Genomic DNA, 27,603 nt, shown 5'->3' with positions numbered 1-27,603 from the left:
GAATAGTCAAGAACCAAATTTATACCATCACCTTTGCTTTGAGGTGCAGTATAACTGCAGTTGGATGCATGTGTGTGTAAGGGAGAAGGATAATTTAGTTAACTATGCAAAATAAGGGTACGGGTTACCTTTTTGAATAAAGCAGCTTTTTTAAATAATAAGTAATTTAAAAAAAATCAGCCCAAGAATATTCTAAATTAAGACATAGTATCCTTTTTGACATTCTTCACACTACTCTGTATTGCACGTGTGCAGAAAACGGTCCCACAATTGATTCCCTCACAGTAGCTTGCGTGCTGTTGCAAATTTATAAAAGGTTTTTGATTTTCTATCGAGAGGCACTGCTTCGGAAGCAAGTAGAAAGATAATTCCCTGTAAGGATTCGTGCACAATTATTCTGCCCCCCCCAAAAAAGGGCTGAAAACACAATTCCATTAATAGCACTGAGGAATTCCATGAGGACCATGCAAACGAATCAATTTCAAGTTAGCATAAACTCCACAGAGCATTTAAAAATGAAATGCTAATTCGTTATGTGTGCTTGCAAGGCGGGATCACTTTAAAACAAAAACAATATGTTTGCTGATTTACGATGCAATTACTTTTAAAACGCAACTGAGATTTCCATTAATCATGGTTACGACTGCAGGATGATCCCAGTCGCAGGCAGAAATGTTGCAACGTTGGAGGTAATGTAGCGACTGGGGAGCTCGCGCGGCGGCATGAATATCATTGTGACATCAGCCGCCAAGCCCTTCGCCTATTGGCCGGCCGCCTCCTTCGCCGCTGTCACTCAACGCAGCGGCCCGCCCGAATCGGGGGCTGGGTCCCGCCCCCGCGGCGCTGCGATTGGCCAGCAGCCCCGGCAGCGCGCGGCCGCCCACTGGCCGAGGATGCTTTCATTCATAATTTCCTGCTCGCTGCCACACGCCCTCCTCTCGCCTGCCAGGCTGGGTTGCGCGCAAGTGTAGAGCTGGAATTCACTCATTTTAAAACATTATTAAAAAAAACAAGCAGCTCCTGCTCTTGTGCAAAGTTGTGTGTGTGTGGGGTTCAGGCACCGTATGGAGGCGGCGGCTCGAGGCTTTGATTGGCAAGAGTTTTGTGTGTGAGACCCCCGGGTGGACGGATTCATCGGCGATGATGAACGTGGAGGTGGCTGTGCTGCTCTTTCTGGCCCTTTGGGTTTGTGTTTGGACGGAAGATTCTGGGAAAGTAGTTGCAGACCGCTACGCCGTGTACTGGAATAGCACCAACCCCAGGTAATGCAATTTGCACATCAGAGAGGTGGAACGGGGAGCGCTTGTATTCCGGTGTGCATGCTCCAAAAAGTGTTGCACCATCCATTCCTCTGGTTCCTTTTGCACTGATTCACTGCAACAAACCAATTTCCTATCGAACTGCACTATTTTCAATTTTTCAAAATCTTCTAAAAGTTAATTTTCTTCTATTTATGCAATGTCCGTGCAATTATTTAACGGTTCAGTTTCTAAATCATCAATTACTCTGTCTTTTAAAAAAAAAGAAAATACACATAGTGCCTGACCCAAGCGGATCGTGCCGAGATTTATTGACCTGTTAGATGTCTGGAACTGATGCGAAAGCAGCTCTTTGCTGGCGAACTGCGCCTCCGCTCCCTCTTCTACATTCAATACAAAACTTAGGGATCGCTTTAGTCTCACCTAAGGAACGGGCAGCGAAGGCTTGCTGCATTCGCCGTTGCGTTGCATGCTCTTTTTAATTCAACCTTTTTGCATTTAAGGTGAAAACGTAGTTGTTTGGAGGTGTGCATGTGTGTGTGTGTGTGGTCACTGAACAGTTTACCAGAGGCGTATCTTTTAGGTGAGGGCGAATTTGCAAGGGAATGATAAGAGACTGACGCGTAAAGCGCGGCTGAAGCTAACAGATCTTGCAGTGACAAGATCCTTGTGTCAAGGCGAATATTCCTGTTTTAATTCGGAGCAGTTTGCTAACCGATATGCTTGCAATAGTAATCGATGCACTGTCTTTTTTTGGGGGGGGGGGCGCTCAGAATACATAAGCAACAACTTTCCAGTTTATCGAGCTGGGAGGGGAGCAGTAAAATTCACTCTGGGTTAAGAGGCTTTTTTTTTCTGTTTAAACTTTTTTTTTCCCCCTGAAGGGCGCTTCGTTTTCGATGCTATTTGCCACATCCATTGGGCCGGCCTTTCGGCTTCAATCGGCTCGTTTTTGAAAGATTAAATCACAACATACTTTTGCTGAAGGTTTGTGCCGGATGGTGTACACGGGGCTGTGTAATCGAATAACCTGTTCTGTCTGAAGATGTTGTCAAGCAAAACTCTCCCGGCGATTATGTGCAGTCACCAGAGATTCGCAGAGGGCGAGAATAGATTAAAATATATATATATATATATATATTAAATAATATTCACTGCCGCCAGGTGCAGCCGTGTGAATCTTGTCCCTTATTCCGCCGCATGTATCTGTACATCCAGGCGTTACCGCGTGTGCTCTGTGTCTCTCTCTGTCTCTCTCTTTCAAAGGGGTTGCACCAGGTATAATTCTACCCTGATGCGAAGTTTCCCAACCGACAGACATTCGCTTTCACCCAACCAGCGAACTTCGTCGGTCAGAACTTTATATAATCAGTATATAATTTGCAGAAGGCTTTTTGTTTTTTAAATAGAGTTGGACTGACGAGGTTGAATAAACAGGTTGAGTTGTGCTGCCTTTCGAATGGAAAGTGCAGTTTCAGGTTTCATCGCTGTGGTGTTTTTTTTAAATGTTAAAACAATCCAGAACCGTTTCACACAGGGTCCTGTTGATAGATGGATGTTGGGCTAAAGTGCTGAGCATGTGTGTGTTCAGCAAACCCAAGCCTGTTGCTTAGATTTTTTTTCTCCTTACCAGTCCCGCCACCCGAGCTAAAACGGCACCTGCAAATAAACACACGTATTCTTAAAATAGCTCTTGCAATTCAGGGAAACAGTCGGGATTGAAATCGAATTCATAATTTAAAAAAAAATTCAAATGGTCAGCTGGCAACTTGTTACACGCTTACATTTTGCACCCAAGCCATTCAGCCACACATTAGTTTCCTGACTTGCGGCGAAATACCGTGAGAAGGGATTTGGGGGACGGGGTGACAGTGCAGTTTAACCCGGTTACTGCTCGGTGTCTGGGCAAGCATTTAAATGCGCTGTAATTGCGCTGCTTCCGCGCGATTCCCGGGCTGCGTGGGGGAAATTGACTCTCTCGCCCTGGTCCATGTAGAAAGTGAAAGCCAATGATCCCCAGCTCTGTGATCCGTCAGTCCTTAGCCGCGTACAGTCCATCGCCTTGTGCTCTTTTAAAAAAAAAAAAAAAAATAACACTTGCTTGCAAACTTTTTTTCTCTTGTGTTTTTTGTATGTGTGATTCTTTTGAGATTACAGATCTCTTCCATGCATGGTGAGTGCGTTTCACTTTTGTCCGTAAGCCATACTCCACCACCCCCCCCCCCAAAAAAAAAACCCAGGCATGATTTCATCAAGAGTGGACAAAGATGTCTCAACATTTTTAACTGTGTGCCAAGATAATGCAAGCTCTCTGACTAACGACTTATCAGATTCTGTTTAACAGTACAGTGCTGGTCAGTGGGTCTGGTGTGTTACCAGTGGGCTACCTTTTCATTATCTCTCACATTACCTTACAGGAACTAAGTTTAAAATCAACCACAGCAAAGCAGTCTGCAGAAATGGGTTGCATCTAATCATTCCCGAGTCGTGAAGAACAGATTTTAGCTACCTGGCCATCATTGTAACACTTTAAAGGAGGAGAGGTTACTTTAGCAACATCTTATGCCCTTTTTCGACCTTCCCGCAATAAGACCGCAGTTTTTTTTTGTCAGTTAACCATTTGATTGCGGAATTTTGCATGCAAAGTACTTTCACTCTGATCTTTAATGGCCGGTCATTTTTTTGGATGAATAAAAGCAGCCAAACTTTGGCAACAGAGAATAAGCCAAGTGCTTCCGAGAGTCTGGTTAATGTAAGAAAACGCTTTTAGTATTATTCACAATTATGTGTTATTCACAATTATGTGTTATTCACATTTAACTTTTCAAGACGAATGCTGCATCTCTCCCACTGTCTGTATGTCCCTGTGTCTGTCTGAATATCTCCCTTCTGATTATGTATTTATCCAGCTTCCATGTTCTAGTGCTACAATAAAAAAAAATCAATAAATGTTACTAATTTATGTTAATACCAAATTACAAATGCGTCTCGCTAATAATAGTCGGACAGTCAATAACTGGTAGAGCTCTCCATGTTACATGGACTAATTTGAATTAACAATGCAAATTACCCAGCTAGATGCAGCATGGTGATACACATCATTATAATAAATTGTTGCTATAAAATTGATAGCCTTGCTCACAGACAGTGGTAATGGGAGTTTTTAATGAAGCTGCCCGTACGTGGTTAATTTATACATGAGTTCCATAACAACAGGTTCGTTTACATAAAGTGGGAGAGCTTGGATGTTTTGGTTGTCTTGAGGCTTTTCACCCGTACTTGTACATGGACCTGGGATGTGGAAGTGTGAAACATCCTATAAATCATGCACGCACAAATTTGCCAGCAGTGGGAAAACTGAGACTAAATAAGCACATCACCATCTGTATTTGCATAGTTCTGAGCCCAGCGAAGTGAGAAGAAATCATGTAGGATTCATCGTTATCTTTTTTTTTCTTCCTCATTTATTCTTTATTAGGATCATTTATAATGCCAACGTTATCCAACAATTGCCTTTTCTGCTTTTACTGATTGCGCTAAGCAGCCCTGTCCGCGATCAATACAGACTACCAACAGTGTGCTCCCGTGTTGGAAAAAAAAAAGGGAAAAGGTATTAACATCTAATTTTTCACGGGAGCGTATGGGCCACTGAACATCGCTTTCAGGAAATTACATCGGAGCAGCTCTTAACAAGTACTTTTGAGCTGTTATTTGTCACGCCTAATAGCGTGCCGGGGTTTTTAATGGGTAAATCGGCAAGATCTAATATTCAGCAGGTAAGGCCGCACGATCATGTCCTATAACTGTTTAAATATCGACTCCTACTTTTTAATTTTTTCCTTTTTTTATATACCAAAATTCTTGAACGAAGGCCAGAAAAATCTCTCTTTTTTTCGGCAGGCAGGAAACTAGACTTGACTGCAAGGCATCGCCTTTTAAACATCTCGCCGTGTCTCAGACATCTCACCTGAAACACGCGGCAGGACAGCGCAAAGTGAAACAAAAAGCCCACTGATTGGACCCCAACTATCATAATAAACATATACCGGTCTCTTCAATTAACTGAGTTACAGTGGGATCTTATTACATGCCATACTTCAGCTTGATATACAAGTCACATATAAGAAGGGACCGACAATTTTAAAGTAATTGAATTGGGAACTTGCATCTGCAGAGAGTTTATATAATTCAGAGTTGTATAAAAGGACCTTCAGTGTATTGATAATGCTATACAGAAATATTTCTTCACTCCAAACCATTAATTTATATATACATAGTGTCACTTCCTTTTACCTATAATATATCTTGTATAATTACTACACAGGTGATTTATTTTAAAGGGGACATGGGAACAGGAGTCGGCCATTCAGCACCTTGAGTCTGTTCCACCGTTCAATTAGATCATGGCTGATCTGTATCTCAACTCTATTTTGGTTTTACTCCATATCCCTTGATGCCCTTACCTAGGAAAAAAAAATCTATCGATCTCCACCCTGAACGCTTCAATTGAACCGCAGCCATAGCTTTTTGGGCGAGAATTTCAGATTTCTACTACCCTTTGTGCGGAGAAGTGCTTCCTGCTTTCACTCCTGAATGGCTTGGCTCTTATATTTAAGATTGTGCCCTCTTATTCCGGATTCCCCCACCAGAAGAAATAGTTCCTCTTTATCTATCCTATCGAATCCTTTTTTTTTTCCAACACCTCAATCAGATCACCCTTCAATCTTCTATACGCAAGAGAATATACGGCAAGATTGTGCAACCTGTCCGCTTAATTTAACCCTCTAAGCTGGGGAACCTGCGCTGCGCCCCCTTCCAAGGCCAATTTATCCTTCCTGAGACGCAGTGCCCAGAACTGAGGTTTATCCTCGTGGACCACATAAGTACCTTAATCTGTGTAGGGGGAGGGAGAAACGGTTTCAAATCTATTAATCGTTATGTTTGTCAAATACAGTGTTACTGATTATTTTTTTAATTTGTGATTTTAGCTAAATTTACTTTAAAGTTCAGCTTGTTGCTCCTACCCATAAAGAAAAGGGGGAAAGAAAAGATGGCTGTTTCATGCAGCGGTGCGCATACTTAAGATTTGTACCTGACCTTCTGTTCTGAAAGGGTGAGAGAGGAAAGACCCTCTTTCTCAGGACGCCCTGTGCTCCATTAACAATTACAGATTGCGCACATCAAAGATCGCAGCTCCTCGAGTCCCGCAGAAAATGCTTTCAAAAGTTGATGCCTCGCATATATGCATTATCGCCTTTGCTGAGGGGGGTGGGGGGGTCCATTACCACTCATGTTCCCTGCAAAACACTGGCTCTGGTCGTTCATTAAAAGCTTAATGGTTTGTTAAAATCCAGAATAGATTTGAAAGCCTTGCTGATGTATTTTTTTTTGTTGAAATTAATAATTTCTGTTTCTAATCAGGATTAGTTTTCCTATTGCTAGTTCTGTTTCCCCTGTCTCCCCCACCCCCTTCAAACACTGTATCTCTTAAAATCTAGAATGTAATCAAAATAAACAAACCACATAGAGCTCCCTCAGGACTTGCTTATTTGCACTTTGAAAGCCTCAGTGGGGATTTCCTTTTTGGTATTACAATGATTGTTTCAGGAAATGAAGGATATTGCACCCATTAGTGGTGCATTACCGGATTTACATCACTTGCATGAAAGATTTGTAATTCACAAGTGCCGCAGTCACAACTTGCAAGTAATTTTACGGTGTCTCTTGTATGTGAAATCGGCTCCGTTCCCTCGCCACTGACTCCATCCCTCTTCCTGGCCACTGTCTCGGGCTGAACCAGAATGTTCACAACCTCGGCGTTCCATTTGACCCTGCGCTGAAATTCGGACCATATCCTCCATTACCAGAGACCTCCTACTTCCACCTCTAATATCACCCCTGCCTTGGCCCATCTGCTACTGAAAAACCCCGATCCATGCTTCTGTTACCTCCGCGCTCGACTGTTCCAGTGCTCTCCCAACCAGCCTCCCATCTTCATTCAAAGCTCTGCTGCCCGTGTCCTAACCTGCACCAAGTTTCTTTCACCCATCACCCCTGTGCTCGCTGACATACATTGGCTTCCGCTCCGCCGCCGCCGCCTCAGATTTTAAAAATCTCAGCCTCATCTTCAAATCCCTCCATGGTCTTGTCCCTCCCTAGCTCTGCAACCTCCTCCAGCCCTACCACACTCCGAGACCTCTGCGTTCCTCCAACACTGGCCTCGTGCATTCCCCCCCCCCCCGCCACCACTTCCTTCGCTCCACGAGTGGCAGCAGTGCCTTTAGCCGTCTTGGTCCTTGGGTTTGGAATTCCTTTCCCAAACCCTGCTGCCTCTCTATCTCTCTCCTCATTTTAGGCGCTCCTTAAAACCTGCCTCTGACCAAGCTTTTGGAACCAGTTGTAATATATCCTTTTGGCTTGGTGTCACTTTTTTTAAATCTTGATTACCCCTCCTGGGAGGCACATTGGGACATTTAACTGCATTAAAGGCGCTATATAAATGCAAATTGTTGCTATGATTGCGATGTTCTGCTTATTGCACATTTGTTAGACTTGTTTGAACAATAAAATGGGTCAGGAGCTATTTTAAAATTGAATGGTTTTATAAAAAATTTAAAAAATATGTAAATGGGTGTAATTTAAAAAAAAGCCTAATGCCGCCCGCTGTGACGGGGCTGCCGAATCTTTTCCTGTGACTGTCGGCGCGTGGAGGGATGGTGGGCTCTCTGAGATTAGTCTGTCATGCAGCACCTTCAGCAGTGCCGGCATTCTGTGCAGAAACTTTTAACACGTGGGAGGGACTGTGAGTGTGATTTTCACACGTGTCATTGTTAATTTTCGCTGGTGTGAAATAGCAGTGCCAGCCGCTGCGAAACTAGCGATGTAAAAATAGTGTTGTCAATCATTACCGAGCCCACTTGCTTTGCACTTTTCATGGAAAAGTGAAGGCGAGCCAGATTTCCAAAGCACCCCTTGTGTCAGCTGTAGCTCAGTGGGCAGCACCCTTGCCTCTGAGTCAGAAGGTTGTGGGTTCAAGTCCCACCCCAGGGACTTGAGCAGATAAAACTAGGCTGACACTCCAGTGCAGTGCTGAGGGAGTGCTGCACTGTCGGAGGTGCCGTCTTTCGGATGAGACGTTAAACCGAGGCCCCGCCTGATCTCTCGCAGGTGGGTGTAAAAGATCCCATGGCACTATTTCGAAGAAGAGCAGGGGCGTTATCCCCGGTGTCCTGGCCAATATTTATCCCTCAATCAACATAACAAAAACAGATTATCCAGTCATTATCACATTGCTGCTTGTGGGAGCTTGCTGTGCGTCAGTTGGCTGCCGCGTTTCCCACATTACAACAGTGACTGCACTTCAAAAAATACTTCATTGGCTGTAAAGCGCTTTGAGACGTCCGGTGGTCGTGAAAGGCGCTATAGAAATGCAAGTCTTTCTTTTCCTTCTTGGTATCTCGTGTAATTTGCTTGATTCATTTGCTGGGAGCTGGTGGCTTTCATATTATAGGATAGCAACCCATTGGTACACTGGGGGGGAGGGAGGAAAGAGAGTTCTGGTTTGTGGTTGTCAAAGAAGGGAGGCAGGAAAAGAACAGGATTGTGGAATTCGCCCGCCAAAACACCGGTTAAAAAAAACCCACGATGCCATGCACTAAAAATGGAACTTGACGCGCTCTGTCACCATAATGCTGTAGCTCTGATCAGTACTAAACTGTCCATTCCAGGGAAATGCATGCTTAACCCAAGCGTAGAATTCCCGTCTGCCAAGCCACTTCCCATTCAAACACCACCCCCCATTGTATAAAATTCCTTAAGTTTAACTGTAACATCTTGATTCGAGTGTGCTGCGTCCCGCCAATTAAAAGATCTTTAATAATCAGCGTACGAGAGAGGGCTAATCTGCTGGCACCTTGTACCTGGTGGTTTGCTGTACAAACTGCAAGGGCTCTTGCTGAACAATCCGGTGAAAATGCTTTTGTTTGAAAGAATGCAGCAGAAATGCTTGATTAGCAGGTTAGAGGCTGAAGTGTTTACTTGTTGCTCTGTTTGGTGTGAACCGCCAAATTAATGCACTTGGGTAGCTGGCGGAACGAATATTAGGAGTTTGGTTGCTTTTTAGTGGACAGTTTGGCGTTCTGTCGCACTTCAGAGGGGAGTTGTAAGTGGGTGTGTGAAATTTTCAAAGAGCAGCGCTGCGTGGTTATCTTTTTCTTCACTGGGGTTTCAGTAAAGTGTACTGGCTGCCGATTTTTAATAAATTTCAGACTAAGTCGACTTGTACTGTGGGAGAGCTGCCATTCAGCCCCTCGAGCCTGTTCCGTCATTCATTTAGATCATGGCTGGTCTGTATCCCGACTCCATCGACCCGCCTTGATGCCATAACCCTTAATACCCTTGCTTAGCAAAAATCTATCAATCTCCGTTTTGACATTTTTCAATTGACCCCCCTTTCTCCCCGCCCCACCCCCCCCCCCCCCCCCCCCAGCCTCCTCAGTTTTTTGAGGGAGAGAGTTTCAGATTTCCACAACCCTTTGTGTGAAGAAGTGCTTCCTGCCATCACCTCTGAACGGACTGGCTCTAATTTTACGGTTCTGCCCCCTTGCTTTGGAGGTCCCAAGGGCGTTTTCATAAATGCAGGGTTTTTTAAAATATAAATAGCGCCTCTACCACCCCCAAAGTTGCTGCTTTACCATGAATGTGCTTTTGGACGCAGTAGTCTGAGCTGTAAAACACTGGGGTCAAGTACTGGTTGTTGCAAGTCAGTCACCGGTGGCAGGAGTGTGGAAGCAGTTTCAAATGACTGGTTAAATAGATCACTCAATAAACTGTGTCGGCTTCGGCGTGTCTGCCTGAAGTATATTAGCACCAGTATGCTAAATGATCCCGGTGACAGCAATGGATTTTATAGAAATCCTGATCTTAAAGCGTAACGTTTCTCCCGGCAAGCTAGCTGTACCCTCCATCAGGATCCAAGGGGTGTTTCTGTATCATCAGTAATCCTGTCTCCTGGGCCTGCGTCTGTTACAGTGGACAGTGGGCACCAGCTTTCCACTGCTGTGCAACACTTACCACCATAGAGGCAGAACAGACAGGACTGGCTATAACAGGGATCACACCTAAGCATCTGATGCAGTAAAATGATACTGTGATCGCTAAGAACCCCGACCTCGAGGTCACTGCCACTGCGGCCATAGTGTGTGTGACATGGATCTCGGTGGGTGTCGGGTACCCTTTGCTCCGCTGGTATCGGGGATTGGATCAATACTGTATTTTTGCAGCCATCACACTGATTTACTCCTGAAGCTTTTTATCTGTGGTACAGACTGGCAAAGGTCTGTTTTCATAACTGTCTGATGATCACTCGCACAGTTCCCCTCCCTCCCTTTTCAAAGTGTGTAATTTAACAGTTGGCTGAAAAATACTTGAGCGATTTACCGTTCTGCAGTTGGGGGAGGCGGCGGGGGGGGGGGCGGTGTGGAGGAAATCAAGGCTGGTCGCGGGGTTTTGGGGGGGGGGGGGTCAGTGCTACAGGCATCTTGCGGCAGCTCGTGAATTTCTACCCGTGACCCACTCCCCCAGTACAGGCATCGGTATTGCACTTGGTATAAACGTGCTGACTTCAAGCAGCAGAACAAGTCGACTGCAAGTGAAGCAGCTTTTTTGTAACTTGTTGTTTTATTCCAGAAAGTGCTGCACTTTCAGCTGAGCAAATGGTGATTCGGTGGATTTCTATGATTGCACTGCGCCTATAGCATTACTACTACATTAACAATTTGTTTAAAAAAAAAAAAAAAATCCCTGTTAACACGGGGATTTCAGTAACGTGCAATGGGAGCGATTTTCATATTATGTCCACTTGAACTGTGAAGGGCACCTAGTAGTGGATCCTATGGGTTTTTTGCCCTTCTAAACCTGGATAGTGTCTGGACAGAGCATTTTGAACCATTTAACACTAGCGTCGGATACTGGTGATTCCAGGTCGATCAGTGACCGTTGATGAATTAAGCACATTGACTTGTCTCTCATTTTTCTATATTATGTTTGGCCAATAGTTTAAATAGGCTTAGTCGCAATGTCGTAATTTCAGAAAGTAATAGAAATGGAAAGAAGAATAAACAGTGTGTTGGACAATGGGAACAATGACCTCCAGGCACCCCAAACGCTTTAAATACTTTTTGAAGTGTAGTCACTGTTATAATGTAGGAAACGCAGCATTCAATTTGTGCACAGCAAGCTCCCACAAACAGCAATATGATAATGACCAGACAATCTGTTTTAGTGATGTTGGTTGAGGGATAAATATTGGCCCCAGGACATCGGGGAAAACTTCCCTGCTCTTCTTCGAAATAATGACCATGGGATCTTTTACGTCCACCTGAGAGAGCAGACAGGGCCTTGGTTTAACGTCTTATCCAAAAGACGGCAGCTCCGACAGTGCTGAGCTCCCTCGGTACTGCACTGGGAGTGTCGGCCTGGATTTTGTGCTCAAGTCTCTGGAGTGGGACTTGAACCCACGACCTATCGGGCTCAAGAGCCGAGAGTGCTATCAAATGAGCCATGACACAGGTAGAGAGAGAGGCACCAAATGCGTTGCCGAAGAGGGGTACACAATGTTCAGAAGCCATGCCAGAAAACCCCATAAATTTACCAGTAAAACGCGCACTGTAAAGACAGCAGCTCATTGGTGGCAACGTCCGTGTTCTACACTAGTCAACTAATAGTATGATTGTTTTAGTTTAAAAAGGCGCCATAATCTAGATTCCAGGCCGTCTGGTGGAGATTCGAACACATTTTGTGTGTTCATTGAGGGGGCCTGCAGCAGTCAATCTGTGCAACTTGTGGTGCAGTAATGTTGCAGCAGCGACGCAGTGTTTTAGGCATCCACTCGGGTACACTCCACTTCCTGCAGCAACTGTTAATTGGGCTTGGCGCCAGACCTGCAGCTGGGCTGCTTTTCCGAATGCACATCGCGGCAACTGTTCCGATTTTGTGTGCCTTGATTGAGCCGGGGCGTAAAACGGCGCAGTATGCCATGTTGCCGCTGGCGTCTCGGCATCTGCAAATCAAAAAGAGGATTCTAATCAGTTCGGCGTGTGTTTCTTTTATCTTTAAGAAAAAAGTCTGATTCCAATCTCTGCTGTTTTTTTTCCGCTTCCACCCGCCCCCGCCTCCCCCCCACACTTTAGCACGTGCATCGGATGGTAAATTGATGTCGCTGATACACATGCACTGCCTCGAGAACAAGGCTTTGGCGAAATTGGATTCAGTTGGAATCAATAGATCTTGAGCTCAATTCCATTCACTCTATAATCAGGCCATAATTGTGCTTTAGACAGACTAGCCTATAATACTATACCGCACACACAAGTAGAGCGTCCATAAACCAATCATTTAATCTCCTTTTTCTGAGTATATAACTCACAGAAGTTAGGCAGGTTCAGCCGATTTTACTTTCCTATCGACCGATCGCCTCCTGTAAATTTGCACCAAAAAAACCCCCCATGTCTCTCCCAGTTTATTCTTCCCAATACTGGCGCCTCTGGTTTCTGCGTCTCTCCCTCCTTCCTCCCCCTTCATGACTTTGCCATCTCCCCTGCATTGTGTCTCTGCATTAAAGTTGTTCCACATTTCTGGCTTACGTTGCCTTGCTCTCACTCTCGCTTCATCCGTCCTACTTCCCTTCCGGTTCGCTGGTGTGCTCCTGCAGCCAGACGAGCGCAGGCGGAGAGGGTCCACACTCCACTGACGTCAGACAGCCGAGGTTGCAGCGGGTTCTAATCTACTTGTCACGGTGGGGGGGGGAGAAGGGGGAGGGGGTGGGCGGTCTATGGAGTAACTTGACTCCACGCAACTTTAATAGCTTATCTTCCATAACCCACCACTTTAGAGAAAAATTGTTCTGGGGAATGTGGGCAACACTGGCAAGGCTGCGTTTATTGCCCATCCCTGAGGCGGTGATGAGGGCGTTTTTTAAAATATATTTTTTTTAAAAAGGTGGCTCAAGTCTTGAGGCCTCTTCCGAGTCAACCATGCAGTGTGGGACTGGAGTTGTATGTAGGCCAAAGCAGATCGGATGTATGAAAGGCTCCTTACTCTGAAAGATATTAGTTGAACCAGTTAGGGTTTTATTTTTACCACTTTTGGAAGCTTGGCTTGCCATTTTGTCTTTACTGCTCGCACTTAAATGACCAGGTTTATTGAATTTATAATTTTGCCGCTGTGGGATTGGAATTCGTAAGTCTCCGCGTGGCGAGTCCTGTGCCAGAAGCACTGCACGACTGTACCCCAGCCAGTGTTTGCTCAAATGCCCGTGAGCTTTGAGGAAAAACAGTCTGTCTCTTTTTTTAAATGTTGGAGCTCTCGCTGGTAGCACTGCTTCAAAGGTTTATTTTGTACAGAGAAGCCTGCCTGCCTGTCACACTGATGGATCCAGATCTTTTACCAGGTCCTGATCCATTTTGTAATCTGTAGCCCAGTCTTTTATATGCAAGTGTAAGATGTAGCCTTTGAAATGCACTCTTTATAAAAAAAGAAACTGGTGTAATTCAAACACCGAGCCCTTCATCGAAAAAATATTCCGCTTTGCTGTACTTGTCTAATTCTTCTAACCCGACCTCTCGGCCACGCAGAATATTCTTGATTTCTGGCTCAATTCTCGCTCCCGACGCCATTCCACAGACGAGAGGCAGGGCAGAAATGTGTCGGGTGTATAGAAATTCTTCTCATGAAAGTGCAGAGTCCAGATCAGCAGCCAGCATATTTCCCAACCGAGTATAAAGGTTCAGTGCACTGCTCCCATTCACTCCTAATCCAAGCATAACACTTCTTGACAAACTAGTTGCGCATTTATTAGGATTTCACTGCATTGGGGCTGGGTCGGGGAGAGGGGCGGGGTGCAGTTGTTAGAGGGGGGGGAGGCTCCTCTGTTGAGGGATACCCAGTTTTAACTGCAGCTTTAGAATTTACCAAATGGTACTCCACAAACCTGGATTCGTGACATTTCTCTTTTTTTTCCTTCAGTAATTTCCCACTATGTTGGTCCAGTGTGTCTCAGTCTGTTGCTTTGCCTTTCATTGAGGGACAATGGCAGTTTCTCCAGCGCTCTCTGGGAAGGGTCCATCTTGAATGGACATAATCCCTCTTTGATTAGGAAACTGCTGTCGGGGTCTGTGAAAGGACTCGGGGGGGGCCTTGCTAGGTGGGGGGTTATGGGAGATGTCACTCACTGAAGTGTACCCTTTTTAATCCTCTGAGCTCATGAGCTGCGATTCTAAAACTGGGAGTCACACTAGTGTCATACCACCTTGAGAGATGGTGTCGTTTTTGCTCTGATGTGACAGTTGAATGATAAAAAGTAGGGGGAGGGGGGGGATGGAAATCAGAAGGGGATATTTCATCTTCAATGCCTTCTCCAGGTCAGGGGACAGGATTAAATTCAAGGCCTTTTAATATATCCAAATATATTTAACTTCAGATTCCCACAAGTCTGAAACTTTTAAACCCATGTTCACTTAGAACCAACTTTTAGTCTATTAGCTTGCAGCGAAACTTGAATAAAAACACTCGCACTATATGGAAGCAAATTACAGTTTTTAATTTTCTCCTCGTTTCCCCCTTCCCCCCCATAGTCTTTAAAATCCAGTACTTAATTGGCTGTAAAGCGCTTTGGGATGTCCCGAGGTCATGAAAGGCGCTATAGAAACGTGTCTCCGTCTCCGCCTTAATCGCCACTTCCTGATTTATCTCCCCATCTCTTCTGTCCGACCCTTTTTTTAACCTTGGTGGTGCCCTGCATGATGGGTTCTGGCCGTTGACCAGGGTTTCTCACTGGAGAATGCCAGGGCTGGTCTTCCTTGCTGCTAGGTCGTGTTGGGCAGCATCAATAGGGAGCAGCCCCGCGCATTTTCTGAGTGGCTTCACTGAAAGGAATAGGCAGAGCAAGCCACTGGCCAGATGTGCAGTGTAGTTGGTCCGTAGCATGCTCTTCCAGGGTCCGGTTGATCCATGTTGGCGATGGCATAGGGCAGCCTAGCAACAAGATGAAGGTAAGAATTTATTTTTAAAAAAAACAAATGTCGAAGAATGCTTTTTACAAGTGTACCTTTATTCAGTATATAATGGGGAATAAGTCCCACCTCCTAGGCCCAAAACCAATCTCCTCAAGATGGACAACAGCAGCAAGATCATGGGAATACCCTCCTCCCCTACAACTTCTCCTTCAAGTCGCACGCCATCCTGACTTGGACGTATACTGTCATTTTCTTTGTTGTTGCGAGGTTAAAAATCCTGGAATTGTCTACCACGTCATTGTGGGAAGCAGCATCAGCACAAGGACTGCAGCGGTTAAAGGAGAAGGCGCACCTTCTCTGGGCAACGCGGGATGGGTGTCAAATGTGGCTTTGCCAGTATTGCCGACATCTCAGAACAATTTATATTAAAAAAAACCCCACAATTTAAAGCAAATGAACTCTAACTCCTTCCCTAGAAAGCAAGGTACTGGCTCTTGCAGGTAATTACAATCTCCCATAATCGCAGGCCCACACCGCTTCTTAGACCGGTACTCTTCCACCCATCAGGCACTGTCGGAGGGAGCCATTTATTATGTTTTAAAAATGGTTAATTTTTGTGCCTCTCAAGATGGGAGATGGAACTATTTCTCCATTTCAGGCACTTGCGTGTCGGACATGAGAAACAGTAAAGCTCATTTACCCCGTGATGTGTGCAAGCCCCGACCTCCGAGAAGCCCTCTTTACTTTATCGGGCAATTTTCATTTCCCACACCTGCCATCCTTAGTTTTTTCTGTGTGGGCATTTTTGTGCAATGGGCCTCCACACCCAGGACGCGTTGGGACTGAGGCTGCCCGATATTGTTTCATTTTATGACCATGATGTGCAGTGGAGAAAGAAGCCCACCATCCATCCCATCAGTTTTGACTAGATACAAACCCAGGTACTCGAAGTGAAAGTTCATCATGCTAATCTTCTGCACCGTGCAGTACTATTTTTCTTAGAGACCTGGTACATTGTGATGGAGAAGCGATGAAGAAAGAGAACGATATCCTGAGCCACACCATAATTTTTGATAGCAATCACGATCTTGCTGTGCGCCCAACATAACGAGGCACTGCATTTCAGTGTAACAAAGTGTGATGAGATGTTTCTGAGATGTGATCATGCACTGTATAAGAAAGTCTGTCTTTCAATCAACCCCATCAGGTCAGTAGGATGATTTCAAAATGGCTGCCAGTACGCTGCCATTGATTAACCTCCCTGTCTTTCGTTGCCACCTGTGGTATGAAGAAACCAATATTCTATCACCAGCATCAGGAAGCCAAGTCTCTGATTTAATATACGTTCCAATAACAGCGCAGTTAGCAGTACAATATACAATCAATGCATATCAAATTCACGATTCTGATGCTGGATCCTGTTAAGTGTATGTTCCTATAACATTTAACGGCAAGAGGCTGTGCACTTTGCAGTAATTGACTAAAGCATCTGATGAAAAAAAAATATTCTACCATTAAAGATGTCGGAACAAGCCATCACGTGATGGATGGTTTTAAAAGCACCAATATGTAGCCATCTCGGGCAAAAATAAACTCAAAATCAATGCTCATCTTTAAACAGAGTGCTCTGGATGAGGAAATAATATGGAAGATGGAGTTTTAACTATTTGCTTACTGAAAGCACTTTGGAGCTGCCATGATGCCAACGGAAGAATTTCTGCTTTTGGATGAAATGTTTAAAAAAAAAAGACTTGCATTTATATAGCAACTTTCATGACCACCGGCTGTCCCAAAGCACTTAACAGCCGATGAAGTACTTTTTGGAGTGTAGTCACTTGTAATGTAGGAAATGTGGCAGCTAATTTGCACACAGCAAGCTCCCACAAACAGCAATGTGATCATGACCAGATAATCTGTTCTCATGATGTTGGTTGAGGGATAAATATTGGCCTGGACACTGGGGATAACTCCCCTGCTCTTCTTCGAAATAGTCCCATGGGATCTTTTACCTGAGAGAGCAGACGGGGCCTCGGTTTAATGTCTCATCCGAAAGACGGCACCTCCGGCAGTGCGGCGCTCCCTCAACACTGCACTGGGAGTGTCGGCCTAGATTTTTGTGCTCAAGTCTCGAGTGGGATTTGAACCCGCGACCTGCTGACTCCGAGGCAAGGGTGCTACCCACTGAGCCACAGCTGATGTTGAATCGAAGCCTTTTTGAGCCATCATAAAAGATCCCATGGCACTATTCAAAGCAGAACAGGGAGTTCCCCGCGTGTCTTGAACCAACATGGTCACTTGGGTGGAGTATGAGCATGTAGCTGGAGTACCACACCTCTGCAAGAGTGCATCTTTAGCAGAGCAAGGGATCAAACCGAGGAATCAGAGATGTACTTTACAGCCTCAATACGTTAGTTTAGCAAAACGAAGCTTGGACATCTTGTGAAGGCACCACAGAAATAAATCACTGGTCGTACAAGACCAGTAGCATAAAAGCAACCCACATTAGTTATGATTTCAGTGCCGTTTACTGTCGGTAATTACCTGTCCAGATCCAGAAGCTGTAATCATAAAGGTCTCATTTATGGGAAGGCTCAATTGAAAGCACAAAGTACTAAACTCCTATCCAGTTTGGCCTCGCACATGGACTGTAGTGGAAGGCTCACCACCATCTTCTCATGGGCAGCTAATGCCGCCCTTGCCAGCGACGCCCATGTACCAAGAATGAATATCTTTTATTAAAAAATAAAAAAAAATTTAAAATTTGACAACCATCCTTTAAAGGGTAGAAGAAAATGGAAGTGTCACACAGCTGACATTTCTCCTAGGCTGGATTAAGGCTCAATCTGTGGAGTTTGGCTGTAGCTTGGCAGTGCATCTCTGGACCATAATTACACCTGACCTGAGGGGACACCATGCTGATGTGCACGTTGGGAGGGTAAAAAGCACAAATATCTCTCGCAATGGTCGGTTATAAGCACGGAATCACAATTGGCAAAGTTTGAAGTGAAATATGAGCGGGGTTGCCTTCCTATCGTGTGCATGGGCCTGCACCGGTCATATCAGAAAACCGCTCCCCTTTCAATAGAACTAAGGGGACTTCCATCCCATCAGTCTGAGCTGGGCTCAAACATTGCTTTTCAAGGCGAAAGGTTAGTGTCTGATCCACCGTGCCTGATCTCGACTTTGCTTTTTGGGTACATTTCATGTTAGCATTCCCGGTGACTGGAGCGCATCTCAGGAATTTGGGGGGGGAAGGGGGTCAGCACGCCAGATTCGCAGCCCACACTGTTTCCTGTCCATTAATTTCAACGGAGAGAAAATTGTGCTGGCCACAAATTGGGCGCTCTGACCTCTGCGTCCAAATTCCTGACGTGCACTCCTGTTGCGACAAAGCTCTGCGTTGGGGAGCGCCATAATCCTAAAAGTTATCGGCACGATCTTGTCTTGTTACCAATCCACCACCTGTTCATTGTTCAGCTGACTCAACAGCAAAGTTGGAAGTTTAGAGAAGGGTTAGGGTTAACCAGGGTGCTGAGGCGGTTCTGGTGACCTAACTGCTGAACTGATTTCAGACAGGAAATCGGATCCGGAGATCTTTATGGCTCAGTTCCAGTTTGTGTGTTGTAATAACCCACTGATCATAAATTTCTGCACCCTTGATGGATTAAAGAAAGTGACTCAGACCTCGAGCCCATTTCAAGACATGGAGCTATGTATATTTTTTTTAACTGAGGTGCATTCAAAAACACAGACTTTTATACCATTAAACCACATATGAGTGAGTCTCGCTTCACATGTGTTGCGCTTGAGAGGTCTGGGTTTGTCATTTCTCTGCTCACACCAATAACTCCAACCCTCACTATTATGGACTCTAGGGTTGCCAACTCTCATTGGACATATTTCTGGAGTGTCATCACATGACCTCCAACAGCGCCCCCCCACACTCCTGCCATTGGTCACCTGGCATGTCCATCCTCTTGACGCACCACCTTCCCAAGCCAATCAGAACGAGGATAGACTCTTCATTATCCGATTAGACGATTCTTGACTGTTGGCCAAATAGCCTTTTCCCTCTTTCTCTTTCCCCCCCCCCCCCCCCACGTTTGATATTTTTATAACTAATGTCCAAAGAAAATAAAAGAAAACATAATTTCTTAATGCCCCTATGATTTTTCTCCCGGAGTTGCTGACAGCAGTGTCCTGGAGATTAGACTTTAATTCCTGGAGACTCGGCAACCCCACTGCCCTCCCAAGATTTCCCATCTGATCTCCAACACGAGCATTTTGACACAGGACCAGGGTTATAACAGTCAGCTGACAGGAAGAGGCTTTACTGAGGAACCATATGTTCAGATGCACAGCGGCTACAAGAGCTGTTGGTTTAAAAAACGGTTTTAAATTAAAATTGAGTATGCCTTCACATAATTCGGGAGCTAACGCCCTCCGAAAACAGCTGGAGTGACAGGCATGTGAGAGAGCCGATTGCATTTGCCATACCTTGTGTTGCCTTGGAAACCGGGGCCTGCCTGGGAGGGGCTGCAATCTGCTCATCCTTCTCTCATAGCTCTACCAAAGAGCCGGCACAGGCATGTTGGGCCGAATGGTCTCCTTCTGTGCTGTATCATTCTGTGGAAAACAAAGGGGGCGATTTTGTGAATGGGGGCGCGTTGGAGGTGGGAATGCTGCTTGTCGGGGTGATTTCTCGCCTCCATCGATTTGTGGCCAACATATGCTATTTTCCCTTGCTTGACCTTGTTAAACCCGCCCAGCGGGCTTAGCAGGCTAATTAAGGGAAAGCCAGTTGCAGAGCACGTCAACGCATGACGTGTCATCTGTCAAATTTTTGACAGATGAATTGTCATTGTTTGACAGCTCTGTGAAGCAGTCAAACAGTGACATTCTCTGCAGTTTGATGAGGTCTTGCATACAAGACCTCATCAACCTTCTTTCTTTTACAGAAGTTTGACGGTTGTTGTATCTGAGAATGCAACGGCCATCTCTCATCTGCAACACGGAGGTCCGAGACTCTCCGCACAGAAACCGACTGAAGCCTTCAGGAAGAAACAAAGGTAAGTACACTTTTAAAAACACTTTGCACTTACCTCAGATACTCACCTCTACACTCTTGCACCCATCACTTACCTTCACACCACACTTTTGCAGACCCAGTACTCGCCTCGCTGAGTTGGCGGGTTTTGGAACCTTCGGGAAGCCCGCACTTGAGGGCAAAAAGGGATAATCCTATTTTCTGCCTGTTTAACTACCTGTTAACAGGCCGTTAATGGGCTTTAGTCCTTTCCCACCTCCAAGGAGACGGAATCCGGCGCGGGATGGCTACCCGCCTCCTGGGAAGATGGCATGGGGGGGCGGGTTGGGCACCCGCTCCCAAATTCTGCCATTTTCCCGGCAGTCCCGCCTCCCCAGGGCTGGCAAAATCGGCCCAAAGACCCCCCCCCATCCCCCCCCCCCCCCAACCCAAAGAATAAATTGAAATCCTAGGTGACGGGCCAAGTTCTGTAGTGCATGGGACCACCAAGGTTGGGGAGAAGACGAGGTGAATCTAGAAGTTTGGGCGACGCCAAGTTTGGGTTGTAGAACCTGTGGAAGGAAGTGGGCAAAGAGTTGCAGGGTAGCGAGAGAACTGCTCCACTTACACTCTCAATATTGATAATTTTGTCACCAAACCCTCCCTGCCCGCCCCCCCCCCCCCCCCACACACACACACACACAACTCCTTTTAAAGCTTAGTGTCTTGGTTTGCATTTTGCCTGCTCGTCTCTTGTTACGTCTGTCAGTCTGCCCTTGAGGCAAGAGACCCATTGTAGATGAGCATTCAGGCTGAACAGAGATATCCTGCATAAATGTCTTTAATATATAATAATGAACCGCGCAGTAAATTGGTCATTCAGCTGGCACTGAAGCTTGAACATATGCTAGTTCTGAAAAGTTGGTAAAATGATATCACAGGAAACGAGAATAATTTAGTTTATAGAATTCCAATGTTGTGAATCGCTTCCCACTCCATTCTATTGTATAGAATTCTTAATCTGAGTGCAGCACTTAAAACGTGTAATCCTGATCCACCGATATTATTCATGTTTTCATTACTCAGCATGCTGTCAGTTAGTCCGGCCTCACTCGTTTTTCGTGCACTAATTATGACAGGATCATATTTTGTACAATAACTTGGTTTAATTTAGATTCAGCATGAGTGATTAAGCTGACTGCGACAGAAACCCTGTGTTTCAGATTGAGCGTTTTTATATAAGCAGTCAATAGACATCCTAATTAAAGGAAGGAGCAATCTGAGATGATCCTTTCTCGAGGCAAACTGGTTGGCGTATCACGTTCCGTTTCTGTGGTCTAATGCCAGTTTTCCTGCCTCCTCCCTCTCCCGAAAGCTTTGGCTGTCGCTGGGGTTTGTTCCATGTCCACCAAAGCTTGCTCCCCTGGTACTGTGGACAAGTGGACACCCTTTTCTTCCGTGTGTGTCTTGACGGTGATTGTTTGGAGGGCTGAGAGGGCACCACAGCTGGACTGAATCCTGTTCTCCCCCAGTGTGCCGACATATACTTGTCAGTGGGGTCACTGGATAGCTGTCAGGAACAGGATCGCTGGATGATTTTCCCCCCCACCCCCCCGCCCCAACCACCTCCCTTGGCCCAAAGGCTTTGAGGCCAACTGGCTGAGGAGATTGGATAATAGGCTGGGAGTTGAAAGTGGGACCTTCTGGTGCATTTGGTTTGGTTACCACGCGAACCGCTGGAGGAAAATAATAATATAGATATTTAAAACTTATCTAGTGGATTTTTATAATAACAGAAAATGCTGGAAAAACTCAGCAGGCCAGGCAACATCCGTAGAGAGAAATGGTCAACGTTTCAGGTCGAAACCCTTTGTCAAGACTGAAGAAGCACAGGAAATGATCAGATTAAAAGGCCAGTTTGGGGGCAGGGAGAGAACAAGAGAAGTGAAGAAACATTAAGAGGTATTCAAAACCAGACGAGATGGTGATAGGACTAGTGGAGACAAAAGACGGCTCTAGGTTAGGTGTGAAATGCACTGGCAGAATGGGAGACGGCTGCTCATGTGGGAGAGAAAAAAAAAAGGAAGGGGGGGGGGAAAGAGGGTCAAAACAAAGGTGTGGATAAAAAATAAGTAAAAATGTAATGGGGGCCGAGGTTATGATCTGAAATTGTTGAACTCGATATTGAGTCCGGAAGGCTGTAAAGTGCCCAATCGGAAGGTGAGATGCTGTTCCTCGAGCTTATATTTGGAACAGCATGTGTAATGAAATGTGCAATTCACCTAGGACTATGCAGTCATTCATCGCCTGCTCTTTATCAGTCCAGCGTCCAACCCCTCCCTGTCGTAGATTGACCGCAAGCCCGCCATCATTAGTCAGGTGAAGACAGAATCGGGCTCAACTGTGATGCCCCTTACAGTCAAATAGGTTGCAGGTTAGCTTGATGCGTGAAGAATGGCTACTTGGGCAAGTTACTGGAGGGTTGGTAGTGGAGCATTGACGGTGCCCATTGAACTGTTCTTCAGCGAGAGTCGCTATCTTCAGGGGAGAATACTGGGGTGGGGGGGGAAGGAAATAACTTTCAAAACCGAAACAGCTCCATAATTCAACCTCAGAAAAAGCACCACAATTAACAGTGATTGTGAGTTATCTGCAGGAAACTTTTTTTTAAAAATCTGGCACCAACGGGACCGGCGTGGTGCCGGTTGATCAAAAAGTCCGGATTACAGCGAGGTATAGTAAAAGTACAGAGCTCCGTACACAGCAACAAATCCAGACTTCCCTGTTGCTTAGCAACAGGTGCAGGAACTCCGACCACAGGATCCAAGCGTTCCTGTTGCTTAGCAACAGGTGCAGGAACCTGACCACAGATCCAGGAACAGGCCACTAATATGAGGTAAAACTTGCCTGAACCAACTCCTGAATTTTGCCGGTAAATCGAGAGTTTCCTGTAGTTGGATGAGTTATTTGGGGCGATTGGTTGGAATTCTTTATTGGTTAGATGGGAAGGTTGTGTCGGAGGTGGGCTTTCACCTCTTGTTGAAAACGGGTGCCTGAGATACCTGGTACCAGATTCATGGTTAACCCAGGTTCATGGGTACTGGGACCCCTGGCATCAGGTTCACCGGTGCCCATTACCCGATTCATGGCATTAAACAATTCCCTCCCCTTTAAACAATGGGAATGTGGGCACATTTTATTTATAAAAAAAAAAAAAAAAAAAAATTCTCGCAACAAGATTGTCTTAAAATGCTTGGATGATTGTTCAATTTTGGTTTTTTTCAATCTCCTCTGTTAAAAGCAGTGCCATTTAAAGGCAATCTGGACACTCGAATCCCATTTACAGGCTCCTTTTCACTACTGAGCGAATTCACTGAGGGATTCTTTCAAAGCCTCTTGGCTGTTCTTATTAAATTTTCTGGTTAGATTATGATTTCTATTTTTGATGTTCAAGATGTTTTAACTGCCTATATGCTTAACTGTGTTTGTTAAAAGTATTTTGATTATCCATAATGAATAAGAATGAGATGATTAACCCCACCAATGTTAAAAATGAAAACTAACATTTCGAGAGTAATATCAAACCAAGTCCATACAGTACTATGAATTCAGCTACTAATAATTATCATCAGTGATTGGAATGAATAATTCAGATTTTAACTTCCACTCTTCTCTCCTGAAGGGACCAACTCTTGGGGTGCAGTTCCACTAGCAGCCATTTGCTGCCTTGCATAAGTGGCCATTTTTCATGTCTGGGCTTGAGTGAGTGTCGGCAGACTATCCAACCAGGGGATCACCGACTAGCCCGGTCCTTGCTTGACGTTCACCCAAACTTTCCAATATGTGGTCGTTGAATGGTTTTACATCGGATATACGGCACAGAAACAGGCCATTCGGCCCAACCAGTCCATGCCGGCATTTATGCTCCACTGGAGCCTCCTCCCGTCTTTCCTCATCTAAATCTATCAGCCTAACCCTCTATTCCCTTCTCTCTCATGCTTGTCCAGCCTCCCCTTAAATGCATCTATACTATTCGCTTCAACCACTCCCTGTGGTAGCGAGTTCCACATTCTCACCACTCTTTGGGTAAAGAAGTTTCTCAATTCCCTATTGAATTTCTTGGTGACTATCTTATATTGAACATCTAGTTAAGCTCTTCCCCACAAGTGGAAACGTTCTCTCTGTATCCACTCTCTGTATCCACTCTATCAAAACCTTTCATAATTTTAAAGACCTCAATTAGGTCACCCCCTCAGCTGCCTTTTTTCAAGAGAAAAGAGACCCAGCCTGTTCACCTTTCCTGATGTGTATACCCTCGCATTTCTGGTATCCTCCTTGTAAATCTTCTCTGCACCCTCTCCAGTGCCTCTACATCCTTTTTATAATATGGCGACCAGAACTGTACGCAGTATAAGTGTGGTCTAACCAAGGTTCGACTGGTGATCTGGGGCAGGAGAGCTGGTTGAGTTCCCTCTTTTTCCCTCGAAAGTACTTCATTGGTTGTAAAGCACTTTGGAATGTCCTGAGCCCGTGAAAGGTGCTATATAAATGTAAGTCTTTCTTTCATTCCATGATCCGTAGCAGAGGTTTTAATTGTCACGCAGCTGCATTCTGGAATTCCATTCCCATTCACCTCGCTGCCTCTCTCCTGAACATCTCAACACTTCCTCAAAACTTATTCTTCGATAGTGAGTGCCTTATGACGCCTCCTCTTGCTCTTTCCCCCCCCCCACCCCCCCCCCCCGCCACGTCCCCATGAAGCACCTTTGGACGTTTTGCTATGTTACTGCTACTGTATAGGTGCTAATTGCAGTGGTTCATGTGGGAAGAGCATCATTTAATTACCTCGTCCCCTTAACGGTTGTTCATAAACCAGTGTGACTTTATATGGGTTTGGACTTGATCCTACTTTCATGCGAAATAAATGGGACTTTAGATCGTGAACAAGGATTTAGTCAGTCTTTGATCCTGCTCTATTGATGGAAAGAAAGAACTTGCTTTTATATAGCGCCTACAACATCTTCAGGATGTCCCACGGTGCTTCACAGCCAAGTGTCATCAAATGCGACTGCCAATCTGCGCACAGCAAGATCCCATAAATAGCAAATAAGCTCAATGACCAGTTTATCTTTCGTTGTTGGCGGAGTTGGTTGAGGGATAAATGTTGGCCAGGGCACCTGGGGAAAATTCCCCTGGTCGTCTTCGATTTAACTTCTCGTCCTCCGTGACCTACCAGCCTAGACTATTGTGTTCAGTACCTGGTTCATGTGGGGCTTGAACCTTTATGACTCAGAGGGATAAATAGAGGTATTGAGTACAAAAGTAGAGAAGTTATGCTGAACCTTTATAAAGCGCTGGTTAGGCCACAACTGAAGTATTGTGTCCAGTGCTGGTCACCACACTTTAGGAAGGATGTGAAGGCCCTTGAGATGGTGCAGAGGAGATTTACCAGAATGGTTCCGGGGATGGGGGATCTTAGCTACAAGGACAGGTTGGAGAAGCTGGATTTGTTTTCATTAGAGCAAAGGAGGTTGAGGGGTGATTTGATAGAGGTGTAGAAGATTATGATGGGTTTGGATAGGCTAGACAGGGAAAGGCTGTTCCCACTAGTTAATGGTACAAGGACTAGGGGACACAGATTTAAGGTTTTGGGCAAGAGATATAGGGGAGACGTGAGGGAACTTTTTTACACAGCGAGTGGTGAGGACCTGGAACTTTCTGCCGACGGAAGTGGTGGAAGCGGAGACACTCGCAGTTTTCAAGGGGAGACTGGATAGGCACTTGAGGGAAATAAACTTGCAGGGATACGGGGATAGAGCGGGGGAATGGGACTGACTGGATTGCTCTACAGAGAGCTGGCACGGGCTCGATGAGCCAGATGGCCTCCTTCTGTGCCGTTATGACTCTGAGGGGAAGAGTGCGACCAACTGAGCCAAGCTGACAAGTGCTCTGGGTCTGGTTTTCCAAACCCGAACAATATATTATCTATCTGCATCTGATTCGTGTGCAGAATCCTGACTTTAAAGTTCCCCTACACATGTGAGATCAAATGCTTTTGTATAATACACAGGAAAACCGAATTACTCAAAACAGCAAACATGCTTTATATGTTGATCGGGTAATCAGTTCATAAGAGACAATTTTTTCCCCCCTGCCGTTGACAACACTAATCTTCAAAGGGAGTACAGCCGGTTTGATTAAATAATTGTAGGGTTTTCGATCCTCGCCGTTGAATAACTTTTTTTTCTGATGGATTTCATCAGCAGTTTGGTTTTGGCAGCCTTTCTCTAAGCTGACATTATTAAACTATGTCTTCGTTAGGACGTGGCATCTAAATACCTAAGAGATCCGTGTGGTTTTAGGCCGTGTGCACTGATATGCAGAATCTTAAAGAACCTTCACATGGCTTGGGGTGAGGTGGTGGTCGAATCCTTTGTAAAAAGCCTTACTCATTGAATGATTTTATCTGTTTATTAAATAAGTAAGAAATCATGAGGGAATTTTAGCAGTGCAGGAAATTATTGCCACCTCTCTTGCATGTCCAATAAAAACATTGAACTAATGCAGCTGCTCTGGCTGACTAAATGCTTCCTCTGAAGAGCTGAACTGATCCCCCGCCACCCCATGTTTTATACAGTGGTCCTGAGGTGATGGCTGCAGTCTAAGGAATGGCGTGCCGCTGCCTTAGAAATAATCTATTTTCAAAAGTGCTGCTTTTTATGTTTTCAAAGATAGGATGACCAAGGTGTTAGCGGTGGGGAATGCTTCTTTGAGATTCATGAAGTAATCGTATTGCTGTGTGAGGGCGCTCCTCCCACTCCATGGTGACAAAGTCATGAGGAACTGGTAAGGTCGTCTTCTTCAATAGAAGAAAGAAATGAAAAACTCGCATTTCTATAGCGCCTTTCACGACCACCGGACATCCCAAAGCGCTTCACAGCCAATGAAGTACTTTTGAAGTGTAGTCACTGTTGTAATGTAGGAAACGCAGCAACCAATTTGCGCACAGCAAGCTCCCACAAACAGCAATGTGATCGTGACCAGATAATCTGTTTTTAGTGATGTTGATTGAAGGATAAATATTGACCAGGACACTGGTGATAACTCCCCTGCTCTTCTTCAAAATAGTGCCATGGGATCTTTTATGTCCACCTGAGAGGGCAGACGGGGCCTTGGTTTAACATCTCATCTGAAAGATGGCACCTCCGACAGTGCAGCACTCCCTCGGCATTGCACTGGAGTGTCGGCCTAGATTTTTGTGCTCCAGCCTCTGGAGTGAGACTTGAACCCACAAATATTGTTTTGT

At 45.3% G+C, this 27,603-nt stretch overlaps 1 protein-coding gene across 1 annotated transcript in view; it reads left to right on the top strand.

Annotated features, from left to right (window-relative positions):
- The first annotated feature begins 673 nt into the window (after window positions 1–673).
- LOC147108065 (ephrin-A2-like) overlaps window positions 674–27,603 on the top strand; it is a 375,672-nt gene continuing 348,742 nt past the window's right edge. The window contains exon 1 of the mRNA XM_086004515.1: window positions 674–1,262. Coding sequence (XP_085860641.1) covers window positions 1,141–1,262 — 122 coding nt within the window. The 5' untranslated portion in view covers window positions 674–1,140. The remainder of the gene's footprint in view (window positions 1,263–27,603) is intronic.

This window comes from Somniosus microcephalus, chromosome 13, assembly GCF_052327205.1.
Source record: "Somniosus microcephalus isolate GS21.2 chromosome 13, FLI_Smic_1.0, whole genome shotgun sequence".
Lineage (NCBI taxonomy): Eukaryota > Metazoa > Chordata > Chondrichthyes > Squaliformes > Somniosidae > Somniosus > Somniosus microcephalus.
Note: the sequence above shows the minus strand (reverse complement) of the source record. Positions and strands in the feature narration are given on the sequence as shown.